The 21069-nt window shown below is 43.2% G+C and overlaps 2 protein-coding genes across 2 annotated transcripts in view; one reads left to right on the plus strand and one right to left on the minus strand.

Moving 5' to 3' along the window:
• LOC134156298 (ribonuclease H-like) overlaps positions 1-21069 on the minus strand; it is a 384552-nt gene that overhangs the window by 87597 nt on the left and 275886 nt on the right. The window lies entirely within an intron of this gene.
• Positions 10391-21025, plus strand: STARD4 (StAR related lipid transfer domain containing 4). Its single transcript, XM_062604260.1, has 5 exons — positions 10391-10612; positions 12486-12535; positions 14056-14182; positions 16173-16287; positions 16823-21025. Exons 1-5 carry the CDS (start codon positions 10508-10510, stop codon positions 17047-17049), a joined length of 624 nt encoding a protein of 207 aa, XP_062460244.1. The 5' UTR covers positions 10391-10507; the 3' UTR covers positions 17050-21025.

The raw sequence follows: 21069 nt of genomic DNA on the forward strand, positions 1-21069 counted from the left end.
TCCAAAGCAGCTTCTTCTAAAGTTGAACTTCCAACTGTTTTACTACAGCCGAGTTACAACCATGGATACTTGCATTTTGTTTCCCTGACAGAGAACATGAATCAGGTAGATAAGTGGAAAAAAGTGTCTTAGGAGGCAACTGCAGGTGAAAAGTAAGTTCGGGATTTCTCACAAAATCTTCATAAAGAAGCTACTGAAGTATTGGCTGGATGAGCAGATAGTGAGAGGGACTGAAAAATGTCTGAAAAGACAGGCCTAGAGGCTACATACAGTGGCATGCAGCCTGGTTGAAGCAGTGTACCCCAGGGGTCAATACTTTGTCTGATCCTGTTGAACATCTACATTAATGATCTGGATAGTGGGCAGACTGCATCCTCAGCAAGTCTGCAGATGACATCAAACTGGGAGGAGAGGCTGATACACCAGAGGGTTGTGCTGCCATGCAGGAGGACTTCGAGAAATGAGCCCTGAAGAACCTCATGCAGTTCAACAAGAGGAAGAGTAAAGTCCTGCTGCTGGGGAGAAACAGTCCCAGGCAGCAGGACATGCTGGGGGCTGCTGAGCTGGAAAGCAGCTTGGCAGAAAGGGACCTGGGGGTCCTGGTGGACACCAAGCTGAACATGAACCACCAACATCCCCTCTATGCAGCACTGGTGAAGCTGGAGTGCTGGGTCCAGTGCTGGCTTCTCAGAACAAGACAAGACATGGACACAATGGAGAGAGTCCAGCAAAGGGCTGAGATGATGAAGGGACTTGAGCATCAATCCTAGGAAGAAAGGCTGAGAAAATTAGGACTGTTCAACCTAAAGAACAGAAGGCTCATGGAGGTCTCATCGATGTACATAAAAAACCTGCAGGGAGGGTAAAAAGACAACAGAGCCAGGCTGCTGTCAGTGGTGCCCAGTGACAGGACCAGAGGCAACGGGCATACACTGAAACACAAGGAGGTTCCTCCTGAACATCAGGACACACTTTTTCACAATGAGGTTGACCAAGCACTGGCACAGGTTGCCCAAGGAGGTGGTGGAGTCTCTCTCCTTGGAGATATGCAAAAGCCGTCTGGACATGGTTTTGGGCACCTGGCTTTATGTGACCAGGTCAGGCTGGCAGGGGGGTTTAACAAACGACCTGCAGAAGTCCCTGCCAGTCTCCACCATTCAGTCAATCTGTGATTCTATGTGTCTGCAGTGAAGAATAGTTTTAAAAGTCTACGAAACCCATGTGTTTTGTTCAACTCAGAAGGCCTGGGTCTGGAAACTCTGAATCTCACCATGAAACTTGATGCCTATGCAAAGGCCCCAAACTTGCAGAACTCTAACACACGTAGAGCATTTTCTACCTTTTACAGTCAAAAGCAGAATATCTGAAAAAACAAAACAAGACCCAAATCCACCAATGGTTTGAACTGTATTTGCAGTTTTAAGTACTTTCTACTGCTTGAAATTAATGAGAGCTCTTGCATTACTGGGCAGGTTTGAATGGATTTGAGTCTAATGTCCTGGTAACACTGAGCAGAATAACCAGCTCAGGAAAACTGAGCAGTCTTAAAGAGAGTAATGGGAAACACAATGTTCATGACCAAACTGGCCACTGGTCTAGAAACAGCATCAATTGCTCAACCAACCAATCACAGTACTATTCAATATCCTATTGTCCTGGGTTCAGCAGTAGCAATCATTTTTCTCCTTAGTAGCTGGTGCAGTGCTGTGTTTTTCACTTTCAGCCTGGGAACAATGCTGATAACACCGATGTTTTCAGTTGTTGCTAAATAATGTTTACTCCAACCAAGGCTTCTCTGAGTCTCATGCTGGGATGTATTCTAGCTCATTGGAAAGGATTAGGAGTATTCCTCAGGGGCTTGGTAAATAGGAAAACTCTAATGAAATATTGTAACCAACGGTGGCCATTATATACCTTGGAGGATCAGGAAAAATGGCCCAAAAATGGGACTTTGAATTATAATATGTTGTTGCAATTAATATTATTTTTAAGACAACAAGAAAAATGGGATGAAGTGATGTATGCAGATATGTTTTCCACTTTAAGAAAACACCCAGACTGGCAGACAGAATGTGAAATCAATATAGCTCTGCCAGATCCCTAATTTTGGCTTTGGAAAAGGACAGGCAAAAACAGAAAGCGAAGCTGGAGGGATGTTATTTAGCCTGTGACACTGGGGGAATGATGTTTAAAGTTAAAAAAAAACAAACAGAGTAACCAGGAAGACAGGTACCTGCATCACAGGTACCTCTGAGAGGAGCACCCTTGGCATTTGCCCCATCTGTTATTGATAAGGAGGAAGAGGTTGTTGTCACTGGCAACAGAGCAGAAGGACTTGAGAATGTTAAAGAAGTGTGGAGAACGTATAGGAATCAGGAACAGGTAGAAAAGAAAGAGCTGAGTTGTGCTATAGGCATGGCTACAATGGCTGCTTTGGGACAAGTAGAAACTGGTGGAGGAACTAATGTGAGGGGACGAGGCAGAGGTAGAGGAGGAATGTCAGGCAGAGGTGAGAGATTGAATTCTCCTGTGGGATGGAATCAGTGTGCATACTGTAAGGAGGTTGGACTTTGAAAGTGAGACTGCCCAGGGGAGAGTGCCATGGGGTGGCTCCCATGACTGAATTGGAACTCGACTGATGGACCTGGGGAATCTACCCTAGAAGATCCACTGATTAAATCAAAACTAGGGACTAGGGGAAATAAGGTGGAATTTTTAAGTGGATACAGGAGCAACTTATTTGGCGTTAAATCAGAGGAAAATAATTTGTTACAGATGTGGGAACTACTGGCCACCAAGAAAAAAAAAAAAACAAAACAGTCTTTCTGAAACCTTTAGAGTATAAATTGGGAAAACAACTGGAATGCATACATTTTTATACATGCCAAATTCTCCAAAATCTTTATTAGGACGAGAAGCAACATTTAAAGAAGGCAAAATGGAATTAAGAGTCAAAAATGATCAATTAATTGAAGTTTTGATTTTATCTTTAATTCAACAGAAAAGCAAACAGGAGGACTTCCCTGAAATAGAATAAATCCTTAATCAGGTATATCTGGGAGTATGGGCATCTGAAGTTCCAGGTAAGGTGAAGAAATACTTCGCCTGTTAAAGTAGAAATAAAATGGGGGCCTGCCCAATTAGAATAAAACAATATCCCTTAAAATTGGAGGATTGAAAGGGAAGCAAAGAAATATTTTTTTTAAAATATGGATTATTAATTGAATGTGAATCAGAATATAATACTCCTCTCTTGCCATTAAAGAAATCAGATGGGAAAAATTACAGATTAGTTCAAGATCTCAGAGCAATCAACAAAATTGTGGAGGATACTCATCCAGTAGTAGCTAATCTGTAGACCTTACTGACTAAATTGAATACTAATCAGAAGTGGTTTACCGGTCTGGACTTAAAGGATGCATTTTTCTGTCTGCCCCTGGCCAAAGAAAGTCAAAATTTATCGGCTTTTGAATGGGAAAACCCTGATGATGCGAGGGTAGAGGCCACAACTTGTTAAAGTTGTAAAGTAGGTATGCTAGAGATTGGAAGGGACCTTGAAAGATCATCCAGCATCTTTCCTTCAAGAAACCCCTACCGAACGGTTGACTCACGATTGTTTGGACACTATAGAGATAGTATATTTGAGCCAACCAGATCTGAAGGAGAGGACCCTGGAGGGTGCAGATTCCTGGTTCACTGATAGCAGCTTTTTTAAAGATGGTAAATGAAGAGCAGGATATGCCTTAACTACAATTTCAAAGGTAACAGAAGCTAAACCATTACCCTCTAACACCTCAGCACAAAAGGCAGAAAAAATAGCCCTGACTAGAGCCTTGGAGTTGGCAAAGGACAAGCAGATAAACATATGGACTGATTCCAAATATACCTCTTGTGTAGTTCATGTACATGGAGCAACCTGGAAAAAAGAATGAGGACTTTTAAATACCCAGGGAAGACAAATTAAACATGCAATGGAAATTCTGCAATTGTTAGAAGCTGTACAATTACCTAATGAAGTGGCTATCATACATTGTAAAGGACATCAAAAAGGTAACTCTGATCAAGAGATTGGAAATTTGGCTGATTTTGAAGCTAAACAGGTGGCAGAAACAGAAAGAGTTGAGGTGACGTCCTTAATACCTCACAGTAAACTGGTAATTGATCAAAATAAACCTAGGTACTCTAAAGAAGATATGAAACTAATTGAAGACTTGGAAGGACAGAAAAATGAAAAGTGTTGGCTAAAAATACCTGATGGGCAAGTAGTGATCTCCTATAGTCAATTACGGAAGCTGTTACAAGAAAAACATAACAAAACTCATTGGGGAAGTAATGCCTTGTATAAACATTTAAACAGATCATAGGAAGAAATTTATATACCATAGCACAATTAGTGACAAAACAATGTCAACTATTGTTGGAGAGAGCTTGCGTTTCTTCCTTATTAGTTGATGGAGACATTGCTGTTATCTTGTTGATCACATCTGTGGGGATCTGTCTACGTCCATCTTGCCATTTTATTCCCAAAAATTGAATCTCCTGCGCAGGTCCCTTGACCTTACTCCGTTTTATGGCAAAACCGGCTTTCAGCAGGATTTGGATTATTTTCCTCCCTTTCTCAAAGACTTCTTCCGCTGTATCGCCCCACACAATAATGTCATCAATGTATTGCAGGTGTTCTGGAGCTTGCCCCTGTTCCAGTGCAGTCTGGATCAGTCCATGGCAAATGGTAGGGCTGTGTTTCCACCCCTGGGGCAGTCGGTTCCAAGCGAACTGGACACCCCTCCAAGTAAAAGCAAACTGTGGCCTGCACTCTGCTGCCAAAGGAATTGAGAAAAATGCATTGGCAATATCAGTCGTGGCATACCACTTGGCTGCCTTTGACTCTAGTTCATACTGAAGTTCTAGCACGTCCGGTACGGCAGCACTCAATGGTGGTGTGACTTCATTCAGGCCACGATAGTCTACTGTTAGTCTCCATTCTCCATTAGACTTTCGCACTGGCCATATGGGGCTATTGAAGGGTGAGCGGGTCCTGCTGATCACCCCCTGACTCTTCAGTCTACGGATCAGCTGATGGATGGGAATCAGGGAGTCTCGGTTGGTGCGATATTGCCGCCGGTGCACTGTTGTGGTCGCAATTGGCACTTGTTGTTCTTCAACTTTCAGCAACCCCACAGCAGAGGGATCTTCTGAGAGACCAGGCAAGGTGGACAGCTGCTCAATTTCCTCAGTCTCCAAAGCAGCAATACCAAAAGCCCATCGGTACCCTTTTGGGTCTTTGAAGTACCCTCTCTTGAGGTAGTCTATGCCGAGAATGCATGGAGCCTCTGGACCAGTCACAATAGGGTGCTTTTGCCATTCCCTCCCAGTCAGGCTGATTTCAGCCTCCAGCACAGTCAACTCTTGGGATCCTCCTGTTACTCCAGAAATATAGATGGGTTCCACCCCTTGACAGCTTGATGGCATCAGGGTACACTGTGCACCGGTATCTACTAGAGCCTTATACTTCTGTGGGACTGATGTGCCAGGCCATCTGATCCACACAGTCCAGTAAATCCAATTGTCCCCTACCTCCACCTGGCTGGAGGCAGGGCCCCTCTAATGGTCGTCACAGCATTAGACACTTAAGTCGTGTTGAAAGGGATTATTCTTCGTTATCACAGGAGCTGGAGTAAAATCAGCTCTTCCACTCCATCTGGGAAACTGATTACCAGAGACTGAAGCCGTAGCTCTCATGGGACGATCAGTCTTGGCCCTTGCTCCCCTCTTCAGTTCACTCACCCGTTCCTCCAAAGCTGAAGTAGGTTTTCCATCCCACTTTGTCATGTCTTCTCCGTGACCCAGCAGGTAAAACCATAGGGTACCCCGTGGCGTATACCTTCTGTATCTCCTCTCTTGAACAATAGGACGCCTTTTGTTAATAGCTGAGACGTGTGTTGGTACACGTGAGGAGCCGGATAAATCAGATAGATTGTCCTTCAATTGTTCGATGTCCTGGGACAGTTTTTTCACAGCTGAGATGATGGAAGGGGTGAGATTGTCTTTGAACTCTCGGAGTTTATGAACCATTTCATCCACTGTTAGTGGTACTGTCATTCCAGGTCACTGTTGCCAATGAATGGGCATATGATGATGGTGCATTCCGTGTAAGTTTTCGCCACATGGGTCGTGTACATTCAACTTCATCTGGATCTATGGGTGTATCCCCGTTATTCGGCTTGATGTGATAGATCATCTCTATGATGGCTGATTCCCTCAGAGACTGGATGCCTTTGTCTATAGTAGTCCACTTGGCCGAACGACTCGTAACATCGTCCTTGTACGGAAACCTTTCTTTCACAGCTGCCAAGAGCCTCCTCCAAAGGCTGAGGGACTTTTTTTCTCTTGCAATTGCTTTGTCAATTCCCCCTTCTCTAGCAAGTGATCCCAGCTGCTTGGCTTCTGTACCTTCTAGTTCGTGACCATCGGCCCCATTGTCCCAGCATCGGAGTAACCAGGTGATGATGTGCTCCCCTGGTTGACGGGTAAAATCTTTTCGCATATTCCACAGCTCGGTTGAGGTCCGAGGTCGAGAAGTTACCTCTTCTTCTTCTTCTTCGTCATGTGATGATGACTCCTGATCAGATTCTGGACCGGGTGGTGAATTCATTGGTTCTTCATCTCGCTTCACCCTTTTTGCCTCCTTTTTGCTTGTTCTCTTGCGTACAGGGGCAACTGATATTGGTACGAATTGGTCCTCTGGTTTGCCTGCAGTGATTATCACTGTGGTTTGAGTAGCAACTGTACTTGTTGCTGGGGGTGGTGTAGCTACTGTGCTTGGAGCTGGGGTAACCGCGCTGTCTGTTGCAGTTGAAGTTTGAGCAGCTGCTGTACTTGCCACTGGGATAGCTGCACTGTTCATTGCAGCCAAAGTTTGAGTAGCGATTGTTGCTTTGCCCTCAGATCCGCCGACATTCTTTTCCTTTTGAAGGTGCTGGATAGTGTTGAACAAGGCCCTGTAAGCATAGGCCAAGCCCCAGCACGTTGCCGTGATTTGTCCATCTCTGGTATGGCCAGAATGACCACACACCTCATTTAAGTGTTTTACTAATTCTTCTGGATTTTGCAGTTGTTCGGTAGTGAAATTCCAAAGTACTGGAGGGGCCCACTGACCTAGATACTTGCCCATACTATCCCACACACCCTGCCACTCATGGCTGTCCAGCCTCAGGGAAAATCTCTCGGTCCTCCTACATCGTCGTTTGACCCCAGACAAGACCCAAACCTGAATCTGCTTAACTCTTGAAATCAGTAGTGGGTAAAACACACTCTGTATGCGTGTTAGCATGGTGATTCCCATCACCATCAGCAAACAAGTCTCAACAGCATTAAAAGGCCATTCAAAAAATTCAAAACTCTCAAATGTAAATGGTCTGGGGGGACGACTAGGAGGGTAAAAGGATGTCTCCTTCCCAGGTTGAGCACCTGAGAAGGAGAAAAAAGATGTGTAATTGCTAAGCACCTCCATCATATACCTCCCAAAGTATAAAGGTGGTGACCACACTGGGAACATAAGCCAGATCAGTTTCATGATCAATGATTCTATTGTATTACAAGTCATTACCATAAAGTACAATGAGACAAAAACCTTAGCCCAAGCCCCACACTTGAAAAACACTAATACAGCAAGTACCGGATGGACGTAAGATATGATATACTGAAACTGTGAAATCAAGAGGAACAACCTTGAGAGCCAATAAATCAGCATTGTGACGAGTGACTATCAATCCAGTCAGATCTGTTCTTATCTCAACCCCTCGTGCCCCACGTTGGGCGCCAAAACGAACTGTCGTGGTTTAAACCCAGTCAGGTAACTTGCCCACTCACTCCCAGTGAGTGGCGCCAAGCTGACAACAATCGAGGTCCGTGTCTGTCTCCCCCCCCCGCCTCCCCGCACCGGGGCTCTCCCCTTCCCCGCTCCCGGAGGAACGGGGAGGAGGATCGAGAGAGTGCAACTCCTACGGGTTGAGACAAGAACAGTCCAGCAACAAATCACCACCGCTACTATCAGCTACAACAATGATAAGGGAAAATAACAAGGGAAGAGAATACGATACCACCGGCCAAGAAAACGAGTTCCACCCGGAAGCCCCTGTCCTTCCGCGTAACTCCCAGTTACCCCTCACCCCAGGCATGACGTGCTGTGGTATGGAATACCTCCCCGGCTAGCCCGGGTCAGGCGCCCCGTCTCTGCTTCCTCACAGCCTCCCCTCCTCCCTGGCAGAGCATGAGCCTCACAGAGTCCTTGGTCAGGGTAAACATCACTTAGCAACAACCAAAAACATCGGCTTCACCAACACTGTTCTCAAGCTGGAAGTCAAAACACAGCACTGCACCAGTTAACACAAAGGAAAAACATGACTGCTACTGCGGAACCCAGGACAAAACTTTAAAAAAAGAATGGAATAACTCAGTTGCAAAAGAATTTGGAACAGGGCAAGAAAAGAGGGGATTGAAGAATGGGATTGATTGAAGAATAGGGTTGTAAATGAGTAACCTCAAGGATGTTAGGCTTTGTTAGCAACTACAGAGAAAAGGAAATTACTAACATAAGCTTTGCCAGAACCGCCTGGTGGTTACTGATATGACAACTATCCTAAAAAGAAGTGATGAAGAAATAACCACCAGGGGTCCAAGAGCCCACTACCACTTTTTGTATGCATAGAGGATGCATTCTCTAAAAGTATGATGTAATCTAATGAATATGTACATTTAAGGACAACATAATCACAGCCTGGTTGATGCTTGGCAGAGGCACAGTTGGAAGAGTGATCCCCCGTGTCTCCTGGTGCTGCAATAAATACCTGTCAACTTAAAATTTAGCTTGCGAGTTCCTGGAGATTTCTCTGAATCAAAAGCAAGCCTTCAACACTTCCTCAAAAGCCTGCTCAATCATACTGCAACCACTGCTGACTGAAAGCAAGAGTATCTCAAAGTTCCTCACCACATGTGACTTGCTGTGCTTTGAACCACCTCAGGTCTTTCACAGTTGGACAACCCTTTTGTTTTCAGTTCCAGATTCCATGACAACACTTTAGAAAGTGACAGCAGCACGCCATGCGTCAGAAGACGAGCAGACGTGGCTTGGTGACTGTTTCAGGGGCTCCGAGCACACACTGCAATCCTGTGGTAACATGGTATCCGCGGGCCGCATCAGGGTTAACAGGACCGCCAAGGCCAGCCCAGGCCAGGTGACAGAAGAGGGGAGGGGAGGGGAGCGGAGGGAGGGAAGGGGTGAGGCTGGGGAGGGGAGAAGAAGAGAGATACCCCACCTCAGCACCGTCGCAGCCGCCACGCCCCACCACTCCCGCTCATGCACCTCCCGCCTCGCGGAGGTCGCCCCCTGGCGATAACCCCGCCCCTCCCATCACTCCACTTCACCCACCCAATCACGGCGTCGAGCTCCTCTTCTGCAGCCAATAGAGGGGCGCCGGTCTTCCTCCGGCTCGTGACGACATGCCGTTGACATGCCGAGAGGTCGCATGATACGAGAATACAGCGAGCCTCTACCTTCTCCACCCATCTCCTTCCGCGGCGGGTCGCGCGACCATTGGCTGCGGCCGGAAGGCGGATGCACTCTCATTGGCTTCCGGCGTCGGCTGTTGTGCTGTCGGGACGGCCGGCGGTTCCGGCAGCCGTAGGATTGAAGGAGGCGAAGGGTCGCGTACAAAGGTGGGAGCCTTGGCCGGAGCCGGGGCCGGGGCCGGGAGGAGGGGTGAGTGTTTTGCGCCTGTCATGGACTCCTAACGGCCGTGGGGGCGGCCTTTGTCTTGCGGGCTGCGCCCCCTCCGCCCCGCCTCCCCGAGGGATCCTGACGTCATCCCTGAGGGGGTGTATGCGCGGAACGGGCAGGGCAGGTGGTGGTTGTGCTTTCCCTGTTCAGAGTGCGCGGGTTTAGGGCCACTTGGTTGAAAAGGGGGCTGGAGTACCTCACTCCCTTTCTCAGACAGACTGAGAAAGTTGGGGCTGTTCAGCCTTGAGAAGAGAAGGCTGCGTGGAGACTTCGTAGCAGCCTTCCAGTATCTGAAGGGGGCCTGCAGGGATGCTGGGGAGGGACACTTCGTCAGGAACTGTAGTGATAGGACAAGGGTTAATGGGTTTCAACTGAAGCAGGGAAAGTTCAGGTATGAGATATAAGGAAGACATAAGGGTATATTATAAGATACAAGGAAGAAGTTCTTTACTGTGAGAGTGGTGAGGCACGGGAACAGGTTGCCCAGAGATGTGGTAAATGCCCTGTCCTTGTTCAGGTTGGACAGAGCCTTGGGTTCCATGGTCTGGTGTGTGGTGTTGCTGCCCATGACAGGGGGGTCGGAACTAGATGATCTAAAGGGCCTTTCTAACCCAAACTGTTCTGCAATTCTATGATTTAAATGCATCATGCTGTCTTTGACGTCCCTAGTGTGGTGTCTGGTTCTGGTGCTTCTGTCTGTGTAATGGGTGTCTTTACGTAGGAGGAAAGCAAATGGATCTCCTGCCGAACTCGGCACCCCTGGCCACCAGGCTGCGGAACACCCTGGTTCAGTACCACAGCATCAGAGACAATGAGTGGAGGGTCACCAAGAAAACCGTGAGTGAAGGGTGGCTTTGTCCATGCGGACCAATTTGTTCTTTTAAGGAAGCTGCAGGTCACTTGTAGAGGGAAGAGAAGTTGTTGTGCTGGATAACATGGGTGTGAAACGCCTGGCAAATTCTTGTAGGAGTTTCTTATGAGAGGCCCTATGGAACCACCCTTCAGGATAATACATCTGTAGGTGATAGGATGTGATTCTACATTCTACAGACATAACCTATCAGTCCTTCTACCCATTTTCAGGGAAGTATCTCACGGAAAAATCCTACCTGTGTAGGACTATAGGCTTTTCTTTTAGCACTAGCAGTGTTGCAGGTTGCTCACATGTACTTTCCACAGAGCAGCCACAGCCTATAGACTCTGCCAGCCTTTTTAATTACTTTTATCTATAATGCTTGAACCTATCATGCCTCAGCTTCCAAACGTCTTCCTCTTAAAATGTGAGATCATTCTGAATTCTTTCTCTTGTATTGCTTTCATGTTTCCATTGCCTTCAGAGCCCCACATGTTTCTTTCCATGAAAGGGAATGCAGTTTCTGCTTTTTCCAAGCAGTTTGCATACCCTTCTTTGGAGCTGCTTGGTTTCTCTGAGCCCTGCTTCATCAAGCTGAAAAGACTTTGCTGGTACATCATTTCTCGGCTGGTTGAATACATTTTAACCCTGTCCTGCATAGGAGGTACAAGTGTATTTTGGTGTCTCAGTGTAGTAGCGTGGTAGTACTAGTGTGGTAAATTTCTGTCTTTGCCCTTTTGTTACAGTGCTTTGAATGGGTCTTCTATTTATTTTTTCTTTTTATTTATTTTGTGAGCAGATATTGATAAGAGATGCTCAGTTGTTCCAAATGTAAGTTGACTGTTTGTGAAACTAACAAATTCAGTGTCTCAAAAGGGAAGAACAAAGTAAGCAACCCAGGCCATCTTACAGAACACCTGTACCACCTCTGCTCTGCTAAATGGTGTCTTGTAGCTATACTTTTCCTTTAGGAAGTTATCTGAATCTCAGTGTTTGGGATCATCCATTCTCTCTCCTCTCGCCTTTGTTTCCTTCCATATTGTGCCCTGTAAAAGAAACGCACAGCTTTAGCTACCTGCCAGGGACATGTGTTTTGCCCCAAAATATCTTAAACCATTCTGGATGCAGTACTTATGGTGCTATTCTTTAGGACAGTTGGTGCTTAGTGCTTATGTAATCATGATTCCAAATAAAAAGCTGCCATATGGTACTCTGTTTAATACTAAAATTGAGAGATTTTGTAAAGAGGCTCCATCTCAGAGGTAAAACTCAGAAGATATTGGTTTCTTTATTTTCTCTGGATAATTTTCAAATTAGTAGACTACTGCCTGCATGACACATCTAGTCAGGCACCTAGGAGAGAAGGGTAACTTAAGCTTTCTTTTCTGCCATGGTCAGCACCTCCTGCACACTTCTGCTTGGTCATGTGTAACAGGAGTGCGAGCAGAAGTTGTCTTATCTTCCTGTCTGAGTAGTGTAATGGTTTTCCAGTTGCTTTTCAATTGAAAGGCATTACAGAATAATGTGGTTCCGTTATTCTGTATGTTTTCACAGTAAGCTGGCTTGGCCTGCCAAGCCCTATTTCTCCACAGACTTCTAGTATTTGACACTAAGAAACGCAATTGACTGATTTTTTTTTTTGAAAAAAAAATGGAATATTACTAGTAAAAGATGTATGAAACATCTTCTATTCTTAAGAAAAGTGTACAAAAGTGCCCACATCAGTGAGCGCTTTGGTGTTAACCATACTTAATGGTAAAGTTATTTGTTTTTCTTCAAAAAAATTGGCACATTTTCTGGACACTTTGTAGTTGTATATAAGTGACAGTAAAAATCCTATCTTCCATTTTATTTCAGAAAGATGCAACTGTGTGGCGTAAACCATCAGAGGAATTCAGTGGATACCTGTAAGTTTGCCTGCAGAGCAAATCCATTTTTAAGGTTCCACAGATGTGCTTTGTAGATTCATAAATGAAGGAAGCCCTCAGCTACACAGGTACTCCAGAGGAGAAACTAAGTGGATCGTCTAGTGTGCCTGTATCATTTCTTTAGTGTTGTACTTTGGCACTTTAGCATTGCATGCTGTCTAGAACATTGAACAATGAAAACTGGAACACACCACAAAATTCATATTGGCTGGAGTAGGCAACAACATACGCCCAGACCTTTTAGAAAGATGGTCTACAAGCCAAAGAGTCAAGTCCAGGTTCAATAGATCCAAGTGTTATTTGGTGAAAGCCCAGTCAGTACTTAAGACTGTTACAGTGACTCTGCAGTAGAGTAAAATATCAAGTGTATAGTTGTCAGAAAAATGTATGACATAAAGGTCCTTCCTGTGTGAGAGTCTGTCACTGGGTTCTGTAGGTCTAGGTAGAGAAATATTTACTAGAAAAGTACTGTGAAGGGATTAAAAGCTGCGTGAAGAGGTAGTGTTTGAAAGTATCTCAAAGGCACATACGCCTTGTAGAATATAAATCTTATTAAGTCTGCAAGAGCTGATGATCCCAGACACTAAGAGTCTGCTGACTCTGTAGGGTCACAGGCACGCTGGCATCAATGGGTTTTGTAACTGGAACCACTGCCAAGAGGGCAGTGGCTGCTGTATGTAGATGAAGACACCAGGGTTGTATATATACACAGTATCTGTAAGGACAGTTTCAAGTTTTGAAGGACACAGTGAAGCCACTGGCATGCTCCTGTGGTCCTCCTGTTCTGACTATACAGCTGAGATTGGCTCAAACCAGGTAATTATGAGTGAATATGGATGAACTAGTGAATAGAGGAATCTGTTGCTTGAATAGTTGCCTCCTAAGAACAATTTAATGAATGAGTATTTTTAAAATACTGATCCTGGTGGATTCTTCCCATTCAGGAACTGGGTCCAGTATAACTCAAGTAAACAATATCTCTGATGTCCACTAAAAACTATCTAATAACAAATGAATGTACGATAATGTTTTATACAAAATTATTTTGGTATATTTGGTACTCTTATATGCCACCAAAGCATAACATAGTTTCCCATTAGCTTCATTATACTATTGTTACTTCTACTTTATGAAAAATCCTTTTCCCAGTGTATTCCTGCTATCCTTTCTTTTTCCTCATATCTTTACTTGTCCCTTGTGAACTCCTTTTCTTGCCCAGCAACAAGGGCAAAATGACAAGTTAGAGGAATAAACATGATAATTTTTATCTGAGGTAGGAGTTTGTCATTTACAAAATGTTGATTGCAGCAGAGGACAAAGTTTCTGCAAATATTTATTGCCGAGAAGGACAGATGCACCCATACGTCTTTTTTTGTAGTTTTTCTGGTACAATTGTTCACTGACCATAATTCCGGGTATTATAGTAAATGCACTGTTGCAAGGTAATGAAATATTTATAAAGAATTTTTACTTTTAAATGTAAACATATGTTTCTTTAGCTACAAATCTCAAGGAGTGGTGGAAGATGTTCCTAACAGAATAGTGGATCACATTCGCCCTGGACCTTATAGGCTAGACTGGGACAGCTTAATGACGACAATGGACATCATGGAAACATTTGACGAGGTGAGGAATTGATTTAGATTCTTAAGGGAAATGTGTATAGATGCATATGTGGATTTAACTACAGCAGAACAATGATTCCAACAAATACCAACATATTTCTGCATGCACATGCGGTATTGCACATACATGCAGTGCGTCACCTCAGATGAGGGTTTCTGGCTGCACAGTCCTATCCATCAGCTTAAAGTTCAGTTCTATCCATCAAAAAAGGAGTAAAACTTTGTCAGTCACAAGTCTCTTGGACCTGGGAGTTCTGGTAACCTCTGATAAAATTCACATACAGAGAGTTATGGTATGGTATTTGATGTGCCAGTGCCTTTTAATATAGCTTGCTTTCTTCTGATATACAACAGACAAAATTGTGGGTATTAATAATCTGCACATACAGAAACTGTGCGCTCTCCCTCCTCCTGAAAGACTGACTTCACTGTGTGGCGGGGCCAGTGATGGGAGTCAAAATAGTTTATACTGAATGGCAGGACTTACTAAAGAAAGGTAGATTTGAAGCTGATTGCAGAAGAGTTGGAAGCCTTGCTGTGGTTCCTGTAGACATTCAGTACGCCTTCAAAACCCTGTGGACATCTGGCTTTAACAGATTTTTACAGCAGTGTATTTTTGCTAATTGTTCCCTAAAATTGGTGCAAACTCTGTTTTTTTTTTTAAAAAAACATTTTTGAAGAATTGCTTGTGTTCTGGTTTATTTTCTCTTGGTGGATTACAAGTACTTTTGGAGAGCATGTTACTACAGAGGCTGACCTCTTACAATTTATTAATGGACTTCTTTATTATTTATTCTTTTGGACTTCTTAAGTAAGACACATAAGTGCTCATGGCTTTACATTCCTAGGCATGACACAGTTCTCTAGTTTTAATTGGTGTGGTTCCCCTCAGCAAGTTTGCCAATGACACTGAGCTGTATGGTGCAGTTGATAGGCTGGAGGGAAGGGATAGATCTAGAGGGACCTTGACACGCTTGAGGCGTGACTGGTGCCAACCTCATGAAGTTCAACAAGGCCAAGTGCAAGGTCCTACACCTAGGTTGAGGCAGTCACAGGCACAGCTACAGGTTGGGTGGAGAAGTGATTCAGAGAAGCCCTGTGGACGAGGACTTGGGGGTGTTTGTTCATCAGTGAGAAACTGAACAGGGGCTGGCTTCAGTGTGCACTCGCAGCCCAGAAACCAACCATATCCTGGGCTGCATCAAAAGGAGTGTGACCAACCAGTCAGAGGAGATGATCCTGCCCCTCTACTCTGCTCTCATGAGATCCCACTTGAGTACTACGTGCAGTTGTGGTGTGCCCAACATAAGAAGGACATGGAGCTGTTTCAACAAGTCCAGAAGAGGGGCCATGAGGTTGATAAGGTGGCTGGAGCACCTCCCATATGAAGACAGGCTGAGAAAACTGGGGCTGTTGAGCCTGGAGAAGAGAAGGCTGCGTGGAGACTTCGTAGCAGCCTTCCAGTATCTGAAGGGGGCCTACAGGGATGCTGGGGAGGGACTCTTCGTCAGGGACTGTGGCGATAGGATAATGGGTTTAAACTGAAACGGGATGTTCAGGTATAAGATACAAGGAAGACATAAGGATATATTATAAGATACAAGGAAGAAGTTCTTTACTGCGAGAATGGTGAGGCACTGGAACAAGTTGCCCAGAGAAGTGGTAAATGCCCTGTCCTTGTTCAGGTTGGACAGAGCCTTGGGTTCCATGGTCTGGTGTGAGGTGTCGCTACCCATGACAGGGGGGTCAGAACTAGATGATCTTAAGGTCCTTTCTAGCCCAAACAGTTCTATGATTCTATGATTTAAAGGTGCCAGATATTCTCTGTCCCTGCACACAAAACCATTCAGACCTCACTGAAGCTGTTTGCACAGTGTAGAAGCCATGACCTTTGTGGAAAACGCTAGCTGCCTACAAGCATAAATTTCTCTGTATTCATTACACTAAATTATTTTTGTTTTCTGACACTTTGTATTCTGTCACTCAACAAGAACTGCTGTGTGATGCGCTACACCACTGCTGGCCAGCTCTGGAACATCATAGCACCAAGGGAGTTTGTTGATTTCTCTTATACTACAAGCTATGAAGATGGGATTCTAACATGTGGTAAGGCACGTCTCTGCTTAATTCTTATTGTGAAACAGCTGCTTCGCTGAAGATTTGATTCAGATCAAGTTTAGTTTTGCAGTAGGCATTCAAAATGGTGTAAGAAGGCCTCCAGCAAGTGTTTCAAAGGTTTTTTAACCTTTTATAGATTTAAAGTAGTATACAAGTTGGTGGCTTACCCATGAGCCATCCTTTGTGCCAAGTTTCACATATGCCAACTATGGGACAGGAGTGGTAGAGGCAAGTTAAATGCTCTGGCTCAGCTCTTGCAGCAAACTGGGTGGAGTAGCAGCATGCTTAACTTGCCAGTAAATGAGATGAATGTCTATATAATGTCAGAATTTTTGCTGTCGACCTCTCCTTGTCTGTTGTGGAGGTAGAATGAAAAGCAACTTCTGTGCACGAGAATATGCAGAAACTTGAAGTCTGTCACTTCTAAATTTTCCAAACAGAAACTTGTAAATTTTAAATTTACCATACCTTTTTTTTTACCTCTACCTCAAATTAATTTTCCTTTGTTTCTTTTCATTGATAGGTATAAGCCTAGACTGTGGAGAGGTGAGGCCTAACTTTGTCCGTGGATTCAATCACCCTTGTGGTTGGTTCTGTGTCCCTGTTAAGGACTATCCTAGCCACAGTCTTTTGACAGGCTATATTCAGACTGAACTGCGAGGGATGCTACCACAATCTGCAGTGGACACTGCCATGTCTAGTACCCTGGCCAGTTTCTACTCTGACCTCAAAAAGGCACTTAAAACATAGACAAACAGTGACTTAAGAGCTCATGCATTTCTTGCAATCAAATGCTATTGTTTAGCTTAGCATAGGTTAGCTACTGAGTGAAGAAGTGGCACTGTCCCTGAATGATACCTGAACCTTTATACTGAGGCATCCAAACAAGTTTATGAAGTACTTTTTAATGCGATACTTAGCATACGTTCCTAATTCATGGTGTAAGATTCCGTTTCCTACTCAGCACTATGCAGCTGTGTGAGGAGTAGTCTGAATCTGTAAACCTCTGGCTTTTTAGGTAGAAAACACAAAGATGGGGGGAGGGAGGGCTTGAAAAATGCAGCATGAACTCAGCTCTCTTCAATAGTACTGAGAGTGGAGTGCTTAGGATTTTGCTGGCGCAGGTTGCTGTACAGGCAGCATCTCATTGAAGATGTGATTTTGTAATTATATATTTTTATATTTACTTAAAGTTTTTATTTAGTTTGTACAGGTGCATCTGTAATTTGTTTTACAAATTCAGTTGATCATAGGGATATTACATAGTTAAGTTATTAAATGATACTATTTGTAAGAAAGCTATTTGCTCTTGTTAGCAAAAATAAGTATTCATTATTGGCATTTCTTCAGTATTGTAACTGTAACTTATTTAACTATTGTATATAACAGTCTCAGTGCATAGATAAAGAAATGCCCCTACAGCTGATCCAAAGCTCATGTAAGTCATCTGATATATTTCCATAGGTCTTAGCGGACTTCTAATCACACAGTTGTCAAAATAGCAAGTCTTCGATTAATCTCTACAGTGATTAGAGATTCAGCACTTCTAAAGCGTTTTTCACTTACATTTTCATGCAGTTGTGTTCTATGGGTTTTTGTGGTTTTGTTGAGTTTTAGGTTTTTTGTGGGTTTGTTTGTTTGTTTTTTGTTTTGTGTTTTGTTTTGTTTTTTTTCTTCCTTAACTGAAAATCCTGGAATTACTAAAGCAACAGAAAGGATGACTAACTTGCTTCAGGTATAGGTGCTGGTGTAGCCACAATAGCCCAGACAGCTAGCATGCTGGTGCACTGCACTGGAGCGTTCTGTGGTAATGCCCTGAGATTGATCTTTGCAATAACTGAAATCATCATCTGAAAACATAAGCACTGAAGGCCAAAGCTCAAGCTGAGAATTGCTCAGATCTTCTGGAGATGAAGGGTGTAATATTTAAGGATATTTAGCCGCCCAGTGATGCTGACAGGTACATATCAGGGGCTTTCAAAAGACTATTTACTGTCTATGCTACTAGGAACCCAAATTGTCTTTAAAACCTGACATTAAGCTTTAATGTTGGTATGTATCATTTGCTCAGATGAGATTGTAATTATCCCTATGCTTTACCAGTCCTAGTAGAAGCAGGTTTAACATAGTAATTAGGGGAAGTACCTTGGAGTCCCAGTATATTGTGGCCAGTTGTACATGTACATTCCAAGGGCTGGTAATAAACTCTCACGAAAAAAGTGCTCAGATTAAAATTGTTTCCCTGCAATATTGTACCTGTTGACACTGGCCACTGTAGCTGGACACTGAACTCTGAACAGTGAGGACTTTTCTTACTGCTCAAGCATGCTCATGGTTGTAGAAAGCACATGTATTCTGCAGTTGCCTTTAAACTCCTTAGTTACTCTTTCCATCTTTTCTGCCTTTCGTGTTTCCCCCCCATAGTACTGGAAATTCACAAGGGCTACCAAGGACACTAAGGAATCAGTGTCAGCAGATACTCATTTTCCTAAATGCTAGTGTCCACTCCTTTCTAGTACTGTTAGAGAGACAAGTACGAAAACCTTAGCAGTAGTGCTATGTGGGATGAATGCTGATATGATTATAGAGGAAACTGTTTGAAGTGTACCCTATTTATTTTTTCCAGTTATAAAGACTATGTGTATAGTGAATATACATATTCATGTTTGTTTTTTTTTTTAAACTGCTGGGACTAACTAATTGAAGGGTTGTGATACAGATGTATATATAGAAGAAATATTCCATTGCTCTGTAAAATGCCCAGTTTAAGTCTACACAGAGGCCCTTCAGTGCTGGAGAAATGGGTTGAAAGAGCACAGGACACTTTTAGGATGATGCTTGTACAACACTAGGCACTGCAGAAAAGATTAGGAGGTCCCTGTTCCAAACATGCATTCTAAGGGCTCTAACATTTATAGGCTATCTAACCTTACTTAGGGTTCAGTGAAATGGCATTTTATGCTTTCATTGAAGATAGGCTAATGAAGCACAGAACAGCTGAAGAAAGAACTTACGTTTAAATGGAAGAAAATTGCTAGTGTCTGTTTAGATATTTTTAATAAAATTTTCTCCATGCAGATTTCCTTTTATGGGGTTGTTTTTCATAGCAGACCTAGAAATTGAAAAATTTTGTGAATGAGAGGAAAGTTTCTGAAAGCAAAGTAGGCCTTCTAATTTGCATTATAGTAATTTATTCCTTAAACACCGATTGAACTGGCTTTGTATATTTTAACAGACATAGTCTTGCTGCTGCCAGTGACTCTAAACTTTCAAGTGAGTAACAGAGTAGAGACTGCTGGAGACAGAGAACTGAGGCAGATTATTATTTTTTTAATCAGTGAAAGAGCATTGTACAATTCTGTAGTTTTCAGCTGAGGAGAAATCATGAAAGGTGCTAAAGATTTTAAGGATTTATTTTGGGAATCTCACACTTAGAAATTTTTTTCTGATTTAAGAGTGCCGTGATTGACAATGTAAGCTAATTATGTTATTGAATCAGTGCATAATTGATACCCTACAGTCATTCCAAACAGTTGAGCTATAGAGTAATACAGAACAAGAAAGATGTCCAGTTTCAGTGTGTTGTATTTATTTGAAACCAAAATTTATTTTTATATGTCTGAGGATTGAGAGGAGTGTTGTTAGTTCTTGAAGCAGAGCTGTTCTTTAACTAGAGCACAGTCAGAACCAAGAAAGCCACAAAATCAAGTACTTACCCATCAGAACCTCTGTTCCCACTATGTCATTGTTATCCTTCTGAGTTAGTGGACAATCTAGATGGAGCCCAAGACAGTAAAAACAGGAAAGCGGTTGAAAGGACAAAGCACATGAGCCTATGTTTTGCATATTAGGAGACAGTGGGAGATAAAGTAAATCACCTAGTATAGATTTCTGTCATCCTCACAGCAGCAGAATTTCTGCAAGATTGTGAGGTTCACCAGTACTAGAATTTAAGAGTGTTCTAGTTAAACTGAAGTATAGCTATCTGAAAGCGACTTCTGAACGAGGTGCTCAAGAATAGCAGAGACCAGTTTTTGCTAGGGAAATGGCATGTATATAGACACATGAAAATTATTTTTATATGGCTAGTATTTTTGGGGAAAAGAAAAAAAAAAAAAAACAAAAACCCCAACAAAAAAATCACTTTTGAGGGATTTAGGGAATATGATTTTCTAATCTTTGCCACTTTAACTGGGTACATTGAGTTGGATGGGAAAGATGGCTAAAGATGAGGCAGTTTTCATGTTTGGGTTCTGTTCCTTGTCTAACACTTCCAGCATTAAACCTTGCTTTTAGTTGTGCTCCTTACTTGACATCTGTAGAGACTGGACTAAGCTCAGTTTGGGGCAGTCTGGTGTGCTGGGTCTGGGAGGTGGACCAGTGCTTCAGATAGATGCTCTGGGAATGCCACAAATCCTGATCTCAAATTTGCTTAACGTATAAATGTGAAATTTGATGAATTTATAAAATATGATAAGAGTGGTAATTGCTACAATAATCATAAATAACCAGAACTGTTTTGATGATGTGAGCTGGTGATTCAACATAGGAGGTTCACTGCTGTAAAAGTAGCCATAATTCTAGTGAAACCAGTGAAGTTGTGTCTTTGTTCAGAACATTAAAGTGTATCTTAACAATGGTTTTAACTGACTGTTCAGCACTTAAGAGATTGTATTTATATTTTGAATGCAGTTGCAGAATAAATTAAAACATGGATTCAAACAGACTCGTGGTGTAGCTTTTTCAGTACTTGTGCAGGCAAATGTAGCA

The sequence above is a fragment of the Pezoporus occidentalis genome, unplaced genomic scaffold (assembly GCF_034315485.1).
Source record: "Pezoporus occidentalis ecotype Australia unplaced genomic scaffold, CSIRO_AGI_Poc_V1 ctg84, whole genome shotgun sequence".
In the NCBI taxonomy this organism is placed as follows: Eukaryota; Metazoa; Chordata; class Aves; order Psittaciformes; family Psittacidae; genus Pezoporus; species Pezoporus occidentalis.

Bases quoted from the DNA above. Each gene is read 5' to 3' on its own strand.
- STARD4 (XM_062604260.1), top strand. From the start codon at position 10,508: ATGGATCTCCTGCCGAACTCGGCACCCCTGGCCACCAGGCTGCGGAAC. The intron at 10,613-12,485 runs GTGAGTGAAGGG...ATTTTATTTCAG, and splicing joins GGAGGGTCACCAAGAAAACC to AAAGATGCAACTGTGTGGCG. The intron at 12,536-14,055 runs GTAAGTTTGCCT...ATGTTTCTTTAG, and splicing joins GAGGAATTCAGTGGATACCT to CTACAAATCTCAAGGAGTGG.